General features: G+C 53.1%; 1 protein-coding gene and 1 long non-coding RNA gene across 70 annotated transcripts in view; one reads left to right on the forward strand and one right to left on the reverse strand.

Annotated features, from left to right (window-relative positions):
- Window positions 1–3,716: 3,716 nt before the first annotated feature.
- LOC118377411 (arginine-glutamic acid dipeptide repeats protein-like) overlaps window positions 3,717–12,967 on the reverse strand; it is a 384,037-nt gene continuing 374,786 nt past the window's right edge. For 19 of the 22 annotated variants that reach the window (XM_052481333.1, XM_052481332.1, XM_052481334.1 and 16 more), the window contains 4 exons: window positions 10,166–10,889; window positions 9,700–9,870; window positions 5,552–5,720; window positions 3,723–3,765 (listed from right to left, as the gene is read on the reverse strand). In XM_052481333.1, coding sequence (XP_052337293.1) covers window positions 3,732–3,765; window positions 5,552–5,720; window positions 9,700–9,870; window positions 10,166–10,889 — 1,098 coding nt within the window. In that variant the 3' untranslated portion in view covers window positions 3,723–3,731. Of the gene's footprint in view, window positions 3,766–3,787; window positions 4,251–5,551; window positions 5,721–9,699; window positions 9,871–10,165; window positions 10,890–12,967 lie in introns of those variants that run through there. The other 3 variants (XM_052481336.1, XM_052481337.1, XM_052481338.1) reach the window with 3 other exon arrangements.
- On the forward strand, window positions 4,436–5,624 carry LOC127912384 (uncharacterized). 48 transcript variants are annotated; one of them, XR_008082205.1, is made up of 7 exons: window positions 4,459–4,558; window positions 4,591–4,718; window positions 4,767–4,830; window positions 4,863–5,038; window positions 5,083–5,226; window positions 5,275–5,370; window positions 5,483–5,624. It is a non-coding gene; the product is annotated as an uncharacterized LOC127912384 (long non-coding RNA). The 48 variants fall into 48 exon arrangements; XR_008082204.1 differs by having other exon boundaries at window positions 5,275–5,354; window positions 5,467–5,614; XR_008082194.1 differs by having other exon boundaries at window positions 5,083–5,290; window positions 5,323–5,418; window positions 5,483–5,607.

Raw genomic sequence — 12,967 nt, forward strand, 5'->3', positions numbered from 1 at the left:
CAGCCTGGATTCACGGGGCTACATTATCTCCGGAGTAACGATCAGCCTGGATTCACCGGGCGACATTATCTCCGGATTCATGTTCAGTCTGGATTCACCGGGCTACATTATCTCCAGAGTAACTTTCAGTCTGGATTCACCAGGCTACATTATCTCCGGATTAACGATCAGTCGGCACTAGAGGAATTAATAATAGCTTCTCTAAATGACAGCTGTTGTTGTTGAAACGTGCCGTGCCTGCTGCCAGATTGCATGTGTATCCAATAATGACAAAGAAAACATTTTCTAGCATACATTACCAACAGGAAACGTCTAAATTAAAACCAATAACAAAAGTCTTGTGGTGTAACTTAAGTCATTTATTTTAATTCCACAAATTTTTGAAAAAAAAAAAATACAAAATACTCAAATGGAGAGAGAGAGAGAACACAGGAATCACAACTTTCGTATTATTTCTACTTTTTGTTTACATTGTCCCCATGGCGACTACTAATATATACAATAAGCTTCAAGATACCAGTTGTATATATAAATTCTGCTATTTCCGCTTTGAAAGAGAAGCTAAACAATTGACAACACTAAACATCCAAGGGTTTGGAGGAGAGGAAGAGGAGGAGGAGGAGAGGGATAGACCAAAAGGCTGGAGGAGGAGAGGAAGAGAGGGAGGAGGAAGAGGAGGAGGAGGAGAGGGATAGACTAAAAGGCTGGAGGAGGAAGAGAGGGAGGAGGAAGAGGAGGAGGAGGAGAGGGATAGACTAAAAGGCTGGAGGAGGAAGAGAGGGAGGAGGAAGAGGAGGAGGAGGAGAGGGATAGACTAAAAGGCTGGAGGAGGAAGAGAGGGAGGAGGAAGAGGAGGAGGAGGAGAGGGATAGACTAAAAGGCTGGAGGAGGAGGAGGAGGAGGAGGAAGAGAGGGATGGACTAAAAGGCTGGAGGAGGAGGAAGAGAGGGATGGACTAAAAGGCTGGAGGAGGAGAGGAAGAGAGGGATAGACTAAAAGGCTGGAAGAGGAGAGGAAGAGAGGGAGGAGGAAGAGGAGGAGGAGGAGAGGGATAGACTAAAAGGCTGGAGGGGAGGAGAAGGAGGAGGAGGAAGAGAGGGATGGACTAAAAGGCTGGAGGAGGAGAGGAAGAGAGGGAGAGACTAAAAGGCTGGAAGAGGAGAGGAAGAGAGGGAGGAGGAAGAGGAGGAGGAGGAGAGGGATAGACTAAAAGGCTGGAGGAGGAGAGGAAGAGAGGGAGGAGGAAGAGGAGGAGAGGGATAGACTAAAAGGCTGGAGGAGGAGAGGAAGAGAGGGAGGAGGAAGAGGAGGAAGAGAGGGATGGACTAAAAGGCTGGAGGAGGAGAGGAAGAGAGGGAGGAGGAAGAGGAGGAAGAGAGGGATGGACTAAAAGGCTGGAGGAGGAGAGGAAGAGAGGGAGGAGGAAGAGAGGGATGGACTAAAAGGCTGGAGGAGGAGAGGAAGAGAGGGAGGAGGAAGAGGAGGAAGAGGGGGATGGACTAAAAGGCTGGAGGAGGAGAGGAAGAGAGGGAGGAGGAAGAGAGGGATGGACTAAAAGGCTGGAGGAGGAGAGGAAGAGAGGGAGGAGGAAGAGGAGGAAGAGAGGGATGGACTAAAAGGCTGGAGGAGGAGAGGAAGAGAGGGAGGAGGAAGAGGAGGAAGAGAGGGATGGACTAAAAGGCTGGAGGAGGATGAAGGGGAGAGGAGTAAAAGACAAGAGTGGTGGAGGACATGGAAGACAAACGGACAGACAGAGGTCATGGATGGGACCAGAGAGGAGTAGAAGGAACTCAAACATGGGCTAACACAGGACAGGAGGGGGTTGACAGGAAATTACAACTTTACTGTCTAGTGTCTGGACCCCCACCTCCCTGTAGCTAGGCCCCGTTAGTGTCTGGACCCCCACCTCCCATGTAGCTTGGCCCGTTAGTGTCACAGTGAATATGGCAGCACAGCACACTGCTCTGGAGGACGATCTGATCGGAGGTTTCCAACTGTAGCAGTCAGGACCACTTGACCAGGTGGAGGGAGGAAAATAGTAACCATAATCACCACCGTTGGTTACCTCTAGCATCTCACCCACAGACAGAACACTTAATACAAGGCATGTTTGGGCCTCACCTTTAGTTTAGATACACTTTTTGTCAACGATAATTTAAAACATTTGAAAAGAAAACGTAAAACCCGGGTTAAATATCTGCCTAATCTTCAGAAAAAATAAACCTTTTGTTGAGACAACAGTGAAGTCAAAACCAATGAAAAGCGCTGAAGGATTTAATACAGTCTTCTTTTGAGTGCTTTAGATGGTGTCTGCATCAGGGGCTTGTAAACTACAGGACAGGACAGGGCAGGGTAGGGTAGGGCAGGGCAGGGCAGGACAGGGCAGGGCAGGGTAGGGTAGGGCAGGGCAGGACAGGGCAGGGCAGGACATGACAGGACAGGGTAGGGCCGGGCAGGGCAGGGCAGGGTTGGGCAGGGCAGGGTAGGGCAGGGTTGGGCAGGGCAGGGTAGGGCAGGACAGGGCAGGGTAGGGCAGGGCAGGGTAGGGCAGGGTAGGGCAGGACAGGGCAGGGTAGGACAGGGCAGGACAGGGCAGGGTAGGACAGGGTAGGACAGGGCAGGGTAGGACAGGGCAGGACAGGACAGGGCAGGGTAGGACAGGACAGGGTAGGACAGGGCAGGGCAGGGTTGGGCAGGGTTGGGCAGGGCAGGGTAGGACAAGGCAGGACAGGACAGGGCAGGGTAGGACAGGACAGGGTTGGGCAGGGAAGGGTAGGGCAGGGCAGGGCAGGGTAGGACAGGGCAGGGTAGGACAGGGCAGGGTTGGGCAGGACAGGGCAGGGCAGGGTTGGGCAGGGCAGGGTAGGGTAGGACAGGGCAGGACAGGAGAGTATGCTGATCCATAGATGACTCAGTGACTCCTCTTCAAGTGTGTCAAATCATTACCTCAACAACACAGTGAGTTCAGGCATTCTGTTAGCCAATCAGGTGCTTGGTAAGGGGTGTATAATGATAGGTCCCACTGGGACTATACCGCTCTCTCTAAGGTATATCAGGTCCGGGACCACCGTCTGCCTCCCTCCCTCCGTTAAAACATGGAATAATGCTTCAGAACACAATAACATATTGGAGGTTTATAAATGACTTGGTTCCGAGTCCACACCTAGTAACAATAATAATAATTATATGTATATATATATATGTATGTGTATATATATATATATAGATATACTATTTACAGACTCAATAAAGTCGTGCCGCAGCTTTTCGTAAAAAAAAAAATGATGAAAACCTCCAACAATGTATTAAAATAATATAGCACTTTGTTCTGAATCTTTCCGCGGCTATAATGTCTGGAGCGATGCTTTTTACTGGTCTTCGTCTTCCCCGTCGACTAGCAACAGTGACAAAGTGTCTTGGGCATTTCACCCACCTACGAAACACGTTGTGGAAGCTTTACAGTAGTTTTCATGCAGTCTCGAGGTCGTTGTCACTACTATGAAGGCTATAGTTACACCAAACACAGTCTTTCTTAATGTTTTTTGTGTGGGGGGGGCAGGAAAACAGACGGGGAAAGAAGAAAACAGCCGACAGAACAACCCTCCTTTTTCCGTCTTCAGCTTTGGGGAGGAGCAGAGGTTGGGTTCCTCTGATCGACTTGACTGTTCTGTAACTACTTCCTGTGTCCTAGGGCAACTTCCTGCGTGTCTCCGCGTCCCCCCATTGGTCAGTTACAGTTGCTTGTCGCTTTCCTTCTTCAGGCGGCTAAAAAAAAACAAGACACACAAAACAACGACAAACGACACGTTAGCGTCGCCACTTGTCCCCAAGTTTAGAAATAAAAAAAAACACAAAACACCCAAGGTTTATATGCACACTGATAAGCCTCACAGGCGGTATTGTATTACAAGACGATCACAAGCTGGAGAACCTGGAACAAAGCCGGCTGCAAATCGTTGTACAAGCGTTTAAACATTTCCTCACTGCAGTATATTTGCTAAGAAACATGTCTATAATTCGCCCAATGCAATCTTATAAATGTTAATAGACTTGCTCCACAACCCATAGAAAACAGTGACTACATTCAGTCTATATATATATATATATATATATAGACCCTATGGGGTCACATTCTCTGAAAATGCAAAGTGCGGAGTTAGTTCTTAAGGTAAAACATCACTTGCCATCAGGTTTTTCTGTAAAAGGAATCCATTTCTGGAACTCGAGATCACTTGAAACGTCTGCATGATCTTACAGAAATCACACAAATGACAATCTTTTTCAATTAGCAACAAGAATTTATAATCACAGATTAACCATATTATGTTATGTTTAATATTTGTTTTGTAATTTAATTTTTAAATCTCATTTAAGGACCGATGCTGTCTAGACCACCTCTGTCTATGTGTTTGTAATGAATGTGTGTGTGTGTGTGTGTATGGTTAAGTGTTTTCAAACGCGTCTTTGTCTTTCAGCAGGTGTGTCGTTCAGTAGGTGTGTCGTTCAGTAGGTGTGTCGTTCAGTAGGTATGTCTTTCAGTAGGTGTGTCGTTCAGTAGGTATGTCTTTCAGTAGGTATGTCGTTCAGTAGGTGTGTCGTTCAGTAGGTATGTCTTTCAGTAGGTGTGTCGTTCAGTAGGTGTGTCTTTCAGTAGGTGTGTCTTTCAGTAGGTGTGTCGTTCAGTAGGTGTGTCGTTCAGTAGGTGTGTCTTTCAGTAGGTGTGTCTTTCAGTAGGTGTGTCGTTCAGTAGGTGTGTCGTTCAGTAGGTGTGTCTTTCAGTAGGTGTGTCTTTCAGTAGGTGTGTCTTTCAGTAGGTGTGTCTTTCAGTAGGTGTGTCTTTCAGTAGGTGTGTCGTTCAGTAGGTGTGTCTTTCAGTAGGTGTGTCGTTCAGTAGGTGTGTCGTTCAGTGGGTGTGTCGTTCAGCAGGTGTGTCGTTCAGCAGGTGTGTCGTTCAGCAGGTGTGTCGTTCAGCAGGTGTGTCGTTCAGCAGGTGTGTCTTTCAGCAGGTGTGTCGTTCAGCAGGTGTGTCTTTCAGCAGGTGTGTCAGTAGTTGTGACGTTCAGCAGGTGTGTCGTTCAGCAGGTGTGTCGTTCAGTAGGTGTGTCGTTCAGTAGGTGTGTCGTTCAGTAGGTGTGTCGTTCAGTAGGTGTGTCGTTCAGTAGGTGTGTCGTTCAGTAGGTGTGTCGTTCAGTAGGTGTGTCGTTCAGTAGGTGTGTCGTTCAGTAGGTGTGTCTTTCAGTAGGTGTGTCTTTCAGTAGGTGTGTCTTTCAGTAGGTGTGTCTTTCAGTAGGTGTGTCGTTCAGTAGGTGTGTCGTTCAGTAGGTGTGTCGTTCAGTAGGTGTGTCTTTCAGTAGGTGTGTCGTTCAGTAGGTGTGTCGTTCAGTAGGTGTGTCGTTCAGTAGGTGTGTCGTTCAGTAGGTGTGTCTTTCAGTAGGTGTGTCTTTCAGCAGGTGTGTCTTTCAGCAGGTGTGTCGTTCAGCAGGTGTGTCTTTCAGTAGGTGTGTCGTTCAGTAGGTGTGTCGTTCAGAATGCGTCTCCGTGTGTCTCTGACCTGTAATAGTCCTCTTGGCCAGGAAGTGGGCCACCGTGCATGTGGTGATGTCCATGCAGCCACTGCTGTTCCATAGCTAGCCGCTGCAGCTCTGCAGACTGGGCATGCATGGCCTGGAGCTGGTGGGCTGCGGACATCTGGGGAGGAAGGTCCCGGGGGTACGGAGTGCCTGGAGAGAGGAACGCACAACAGGATCAGGACAACGAATCGAGATCCCCACTGTGGTAGATAAATGCCTCGTCACACTATAGCGTTGACCCAGAACCTGCTTTGGCTCGGATATTTTCTTTTGACATTGCCCTGTTCCAGCAACTATGATTTGTGTGACCAAGCCAGCTCAGTACAGCTCGGCTCAGAACGGCTCGGCTCAGTACGGCTTGGCTCAGTACAGCTCGGCTCAGTACGGCTCGGCTCAGAACGGCTCGGCTCAGTACGGCTCGGCTCAGAACGGCTCGGCTCAGTACGGCTCGGCTCAGAACGGCTTGGCTCGGCTCAGTACGGCTCGGCCCAGCTTGGCTCGGCTCAGTACGGCTCGGCTCAGTACGGCTCGGCCCAGTACGGCTCGGCCCAGCACGGCTCGGCACAGCTTGGCTTGGCTCAGTACGGCTCGGCTCAGTACAGCTTGGCTCGGCTCAGTACGGCTCGGCTCAGTACGGCTCGGCTCGGCTCAGTACGGCTCGGCTCAGCCCAGTGCGGCTCGGCACGGCTCAGTACGGCTCGGCTCAGTACGGCTCGGCTCAGTACAGCTTGGCTCGGCTCAGCCCAGTACGGCTCGGCTCAGTACGGCTCGGCTCGGCTCAGTACGGCTCGGCTCGGCTCAGTACGGCTCGGCTCAGTACGGCTCGGCTCGGCTCAGTACGGCTCGGCTCAGTATGGCTCGGCTCAGTACGGCTTGGCTCGGCTCAGTACGGCTCGGCTCAGTACGGCTTGGCTCGGCTCAGTACGGCTTGGCTCGGCTCAGTACGGCTTGGCTCGGCTCAGTACGGCTCAGCCCAGTACAGCTCGGCTCGGCTCAGTACGGCTCGGCTCAGTACGGCTTGGCTCAGTACAGCTCGGCCCAGCTTGGCTCGGTTCAGTACGGCTCGGCTCAGTACGGCTCGGCTCAGCCCAGTACGGCTCGGCTCCGCCCAGTACGGCTCGGCCCGGTACGGCTCGGTACGGCTCGGCTCGGCACGGCTCGGCCCAGTACGGCTCGGCCCGGTACGGCTCGGCTCAGTACGGCTCGGCTCAGTACGACTCGGCTCAGTACGGCTCGGCCCAGCTTGGCTCGGCTCAGTGCGGCTCGGCCCAGCTTGGCTTGGCTCAGTACGGCTCGGCCCAGCTTGGCTCGGCTCAGTGCGGCTCGGCCCAGCTTGGCTCGGCTCAGTACGGCTCGGCTCAGTACGGCTCGGCCCAGCTTGGCTCGGCTCAGTACGGCTCGGCTCAGTACGGCTCGGCTCAGTACGGCTCGGCCCAGCTTGGCTCGGCTCAGTACGGCTCGGCCCAGCTTGGCTCGGCTCAGTACGGCTCGGCCCAGCTTGGCTCGGCTCAGTACGGCTCGGCCCAGCTTGGCTCGGCTCAGTACGGCTCGGCCCAGCTTGGCTCGGCTCAGTACGGCTCGGCCCAGCTTGGCTCGGCTCAGTACGGCTCGGCCCAGCTTGGCTCGGCTCAGTACGGCTCGGCCCAGCTTGGCTCGGCTCAGTACGGCTCGGCCCAGCTTGGCTCGGCTCAGCTTGGCTCGGCTCAGTACGGCTCGGCCCAGCTTGGCTCGGCTCAGTACGGCTCGGCCCAGCTTGGCTCGGCTCAGTACGGCTCGGCTCAGTACGGCTCGGCTCAGTACGGCTCGGCCCAGCTTGGCTCGGCTCAGTACGGCTCGGCCCAGTACGGCTCGGCCCAGCTTGGCTCGGCTCAGTACGGCTCGGCTCAGTACGGCTCGGCCCAGCTTGGCTCGGCTCAGTACGGCTCGGCTCAGTACGGCTCGGCCCAGCTTGGCTCGGCCCAGCTTGGCTCGGCTCAGTACGGCTCGGCTCAGTACGGCTCGGCTCAGTACGGCTCGGCCCAGCTTGGCTCGGCTCAGTGCGGCTCGGCCCAGCTTGGCTCGGCTCAGTGCGGCTCGGCTCAGTGCGGCTCGGCTCAGTGCACGGCTCGGCCCAGCTTGGCTCGGCTCAGTACGGCTCGGCTCAGTGGCTCGGCCCAGCTTGGCTCGGCCCAGCTTGGCTCGGCCCAGCTTGGCTCGGCTCAGTACGGCTCGGCTCAGTGGCTCGGCTCAGTGCGGCTCGGCTCAGTGCGGCTCGGCCCAGCTTGGCTCGGCTCAGTACGGCTCGGCCCAGCTTGCTCGGCCCAGCTTGGCTCGGCTCAGTACGGCTCGGCTCAGGCTCGGCTCAGTACGGCTCGGCTCAGTGCGGCTCGGCCCAGCTTGGCTCGGCTCAGTGCGGCTCGGCCCAGCTTGGCTCGGCTCAGTACGGCTCGGCCCAGTGCGGCTCGGCTCAATGCACGCTCGGCCCAGTACGGCTCGGCTCAGTGCGGCTCGGCTCAGTGCGGCTCGGCTCAGTCACGGCTCGGCTCAGTACGGCTCGGCCCAGCTTGGCTCGGCTCAGTACGGCTCGGCCCAGCTTGGCTCGGCTCAGTACGGCTCGGCCCAGTACGGCTCGGCTCAGTACGGCTCGGCCCAGTACGGCTCGGCTCAGTACGGCTCGGCCCAGCTTGGCTCGGCTCAGCTTGGCTCGGCTCAGTACGGCTCGGCTCAGTACGGCTCGGCTCAGCATGGCTCGGCTCAGCTTGGCTCGGCTCAGTACGGCTCGGCTCAGTACGGCTCGGCTCAGTACGGCTCGGCTCAGTACGGCTCGGCCCAGCTTGGCTCGGCTCAGTACGGCTCGGCTCAGTACGGCTCGGCCCAGCTTGGCTCGGCTCAGTACGGCTCGGCCCAGCTTGGCTCGGCTCAGTACGGCTCGGCCCAGCTTGGCTCGGCTCAGTACGGCTCGGCCCAGCTTGGCTCGGCTCAGTACGGCTCGGCCCAGCTTGGCTCGGCTCAGTGCGGCTCGGCCCAGCTTGGCTCGGCTCAGTACGGCTCGGCCCAGCTTGGCTCGGCCCAGCTTGGCTCGGCTCAGTACGGCTCGGCTCAGTACGGCTCGGCTCAGTACGGCTCGGCTCAGTACGGCTCGGCTCAGTACGGCTCGGCTCGGTACGGCTCGGCTCAGTACGGCTCGGCTCAGTACGGCTCGGCTCAGTACGGCTCGGCTCAGTACAGCTCGGCACAGCTCGGCTCGGCTCAGTGCGGCTCGGCTCAGTACGGCTCGGCTCAGCTTGCGGCTCGGCTCAGTACAGCTCGGCACAGCTTGGCTCGGCTCAGTACGGCTCGGCTCAGTACGGCTCGGCTCAGTACGGCTCGGCTCAGTACGGCTCGGCTCAGTACGGCTCGGCTCAGTACGGCTCGGCTCAGTACGGCTCGGCTCAGTACGGCTCGGCTCAGTACGGCTCGGCTCAGTACGGCTCGGCCCAGCTCGGCTCGGCTCAGTACGGCTCGGCTCAGTACGGCTCGGCTCAGTACGGCTCGGCTCAGTACGGCTCGGCCCAGCTTGGCTCGGCTCAGTACGGCTCGGCCCAGCTTGGCTCGGCTCAGTACGGCTCGGCTCAGTACGGCTCGGCTCAGTACGGCTCGGCTCAGTACGGCTCGGCCCAGCTTGGCTCGGCTCAGTACGGCTCGGCCCAGCTTGGCTCGGCTCAGTACGGCTCGGCCCAGTACGGCTCGGCTCAGTACGGCTCGGCTCAGTACGGCTCGGCTCAGTACGGCTCGGCTCGGTACGGCTCGGCTCAGTACGGCTCGGCTCAGTACGGCTCGGCTCAGTACGGCTCGGCTCAGTACAGCTCGGCACAGCTTGGCTCGGCTCAGTACGGCTCGGCTCAGTACGGCTCGGCTCAGTACGGCTCGGCTCAGTACAGCTCGGCACAGCTTGGCTCGGCTCAGTACGGCTCGGCTCAGTACGGCTCGGCTCAGTACGGCTCGGCTCAGTACGGCTCGGCTCAGTACGGCTCGGCCCAGCTCGGCTCAGTACGGCTCGGCTCAGTACGGCTCGGCTCGGCTCAGTACGGCTCGGCTCAGTACGGCTCGGCTCGGCCCAGCTCGGCTCGGCAGTGTCTGATATTGACATGTTGTTGGTTGACGTTCTTACCGAAGACGGGGTGTCGCAGCATCTCATGTTCGTGTGGGTTCTGTCCCAGGAGGGAGTTGGGGATCGCGCCGTGCGGGTAGGGGAAGCGGGCGAGGTGGGGGCCTCCTGCCAGGGGGTCTACGAGGGGGTGCCCCCCCGAACCTGGAGGGCACACAAGACATTCACCACCGCCTGCACAGAGTCAAAACAATCACATGGTCAGTGTACACTTAAACATACATCACAATACATCACAATGATCAATGATTCTAAATGTCATCATAAACATGTTCCGTTTAGAACAGATTATGATTGGTCACTGCACGCTACAGCCGTTTGATTGGATTAGAAGACTTGTACCAGAGTCAGTGCCATCAAGGCTGCTAATATAGTAATCGACTAGCTACAGTTAACAAGTTATTCTCAAGACGAACTGCAGTATTTGCAACCAGTGTATTAGAGTATTGTTTGATGGGAATAGCGTGACCTTGGTGCAGGGAGTCCTGCTGATGAAGGTGCAGGTGTGAGTGGATGTGGGAGTGCTGGTGGTGATGAGGCGTGATGTTGAACATCTGAAGCCTGGCGATAGGGTCGTTGGCCACCGCCGCCATCCTCTCGGCGTGCAGCCTCTCCGCCGCCAGCCGCTCCGGGTAGCTCATGTCTGGTCTGAGCTGGGGTCCCGCGGCCAACGCCAAACGCTCCCTCTCCAAGGGGTTGAGACCTGGGTGGAAGGAGGCGAAGGGGTGCGGTCCCGCCATGGATGGTAAGGAGATGGCCCCGTGTCGGGCAAAGTGTTCCATGGGGTTAGCAGAGGGGTGCATGCCTTCTAGCTCCGGGGGTTTGTGTTCGAACCCAGGCTTCATCCTCTCTCTCAGCTCCCTCTCCCTCATCTCTCTCTCCCTCATCTCCCGCTCTCGCAGCTCGCGCTCCCGCATGCCCGGGTCGGCGTTGTAGAGGCCAGGCATGTGATAGGCCATCAGGGGGTCGTTGGGGTTGAGGGAGACGAAGAAGGGGTGGTTCCTATTGGTCGGGGACATGACGTGGGGGCGGGCGTACTCGCTGAGGGTGCGAAGGGCGGGCGTGTCGGGCCCGATGTAGGGGGGCACCGCGGCGATGGAGGTAGGGGGGCCGTCGAAGGGAGGACGCATGTGGGCGGAGCCACCCATTTGGGGGTCACCCATACGACCGTCATGACACGAACTGGAGGCTTTCTGGAACAGAGAGAGATACGTGCAGAGGTTACAACACATTATAAAGAGGGTATAACAAGTTGTAAGAAAGATATAGGATGTAAGGTGGTTGTAACAGGTTATAATAGGTTGTAAACACTATCAGGTTATAACTCCTTACAACCTCCTTATAACCTCAAAACATTTCCAACCTTTTATAACCACCTTATAACCTATTATAACCTTTAAGAAGGTTGTAACATGTTATAAGGATCTTATAATAGGTTATAATAGGTTGGAAAAGGTTATAAGAGGTTTGAGGTTATAAGGAGGTTGTAAAAGGTTATAAACGTTATAAGGATGTTATTATAGGTTTAACTTCTTGGATATAGGGGGCGCTCTTTTAATTTATGGATAAAAAAAACTTTCCGTTTTAAACAAGATATTTTGTCACGAAAAGATACTCAACTATGCATATAATTGACAGCTTTGGAAAGAAAACACTCTGACGTTTCCAAAACTGCAAAGATATTATCTGTGAGTGCCACAGAACTGATGCTACAGAAGAAACCAAGATGACATTTCAAACAGGAAATTGCCCAGATTTTGAAGGCGCTGTGTTCCAATGTCTCCTTATATGGCTGTGAATGCGCCAGGAATGAGCCTACACTTTCTGTCGTTTCCCCAAGGTGTCTGCAGCATTGTGACGTATTTGTAGGCATATCATTTTATTTGAATTCTTTTCTTGTTTTTGTGAAAATGTTGCCTGCTGAATGCTAGGCTTTGCTATGCTAGCTATCAATACTCTTACACAAATGCTTGTGTAGCTATGGTTGAAAAGCATATTTTGAAAATCTGAGATGACAGTGTTGTTAACAAAAGGCTAAGCTTGTGAGCCAAAATATTTATGTTATAAGGTGGTAATAAAAGGTTATAGGTTTTAGAGGTTATAACAGGTTGTAACAGGTTTAAGGTGGTAATAAAAGGTTATAGGGTGGTAATAAAAGGTTATAGGTTTTAGAGGTTATAACAGGTTGTAACAGGTTATAAGGTGGTAATAAAAGGTTATAGGTTTTAGAGGTTATAACAGGTTGTAACAGGTCATAAGGAGGTTATAACAGGTTGTAACAGGTTATAAGGAGGTTATAATAGGTTGTAACAAGTTATAAAAGGTTGTAACAGGTTATAAGGTGGTTATAATAGGTTGTAAGAAGGTTATAACAGGTTGTAAGGAGGTTATAACAGGTTATAAGGAGGTTGTAATAGGTTATAAGGAGGTTATAATAGGTTGTAAGGAGGTTATAACAGGTTGTAACAGGTTGTAAGGAGGTTGTAACAGGTTATAACAGGTTGTAAGGAGGTTATAACAGGTTGTAAGGAGGTTGTAACAGGTTGTAACAGGTTGTAAGGAGGTTGTAACAGGTTATAACAGGTTGTAAGGAGGTTATAATAGGTTATAAGGAGGTTATAACAGGTTGTAAGGAGGTTATAATAGGTTGTAAGGAGGTTATAACAGGTTATAAGGAGGTTATAATAGGTTGTAAGGAGGTTATAACAGGTTGTAACAGGTTGTAAGGAGGTTGTAACAGGTTATAATAGGTTGTAAGGAGGTTGTAACAGGTTGTAAGGAGGTTATAACAGGTTATAAGGAGGTTGTAATAGGTTATAAGGAGGTTATAATAGGTTGTAAGGAGGTTATAACAGGTTGTAAGGAGGTTGTAACAGGTTATAACAGGTTGTAAGGAGGTTATAACAGGTTGTAAGGAGGTTGTAACAGGTTATAACAGGTTGTAAGGAGGTTGTAACAGGTTATAACAGGTTGTAAGGAGGTTATAACAGGTTGTAAGGAGGTTATAACAGGTTGTAAGGAGGTTATAACAGGTTATAACAGGTTGTAAGGAGGTTGTAACAGGTTATAACAGGTTGTAAGGAGGTTGTAACAGGTTGTAAGTGAGCAGTTAGACAAATACTCATAAAGGATGTTTTAGAAAAGAATGTAAAGTTAAAGGGACATCTCAAATCCACGGCAACAACAACAGTTGTGAAAAAAAGGTGTTTCTATGTGTTCGTGCATTGTGATTTTAACCAATGAGGAGGCATTGTGATTTTAACCAATGAGG

This window comes from Oncorhynchus keta, chromosome 27 (genome assembly GCF_023373465.1).
Source record: "Oncorhynchus keta strain PuntledgeMale-10-30-2019 chromosome 27, Oket_V2, whole genome shotgun sequence".
Classification (NCBI taxonomy): domain Eukaryota; kingdom Metazoa; phylum Chordata; class Actinopteri; order Salmoniformes; family Salmonidae; genus Oncorhynchus; species Oncorhynchus keta.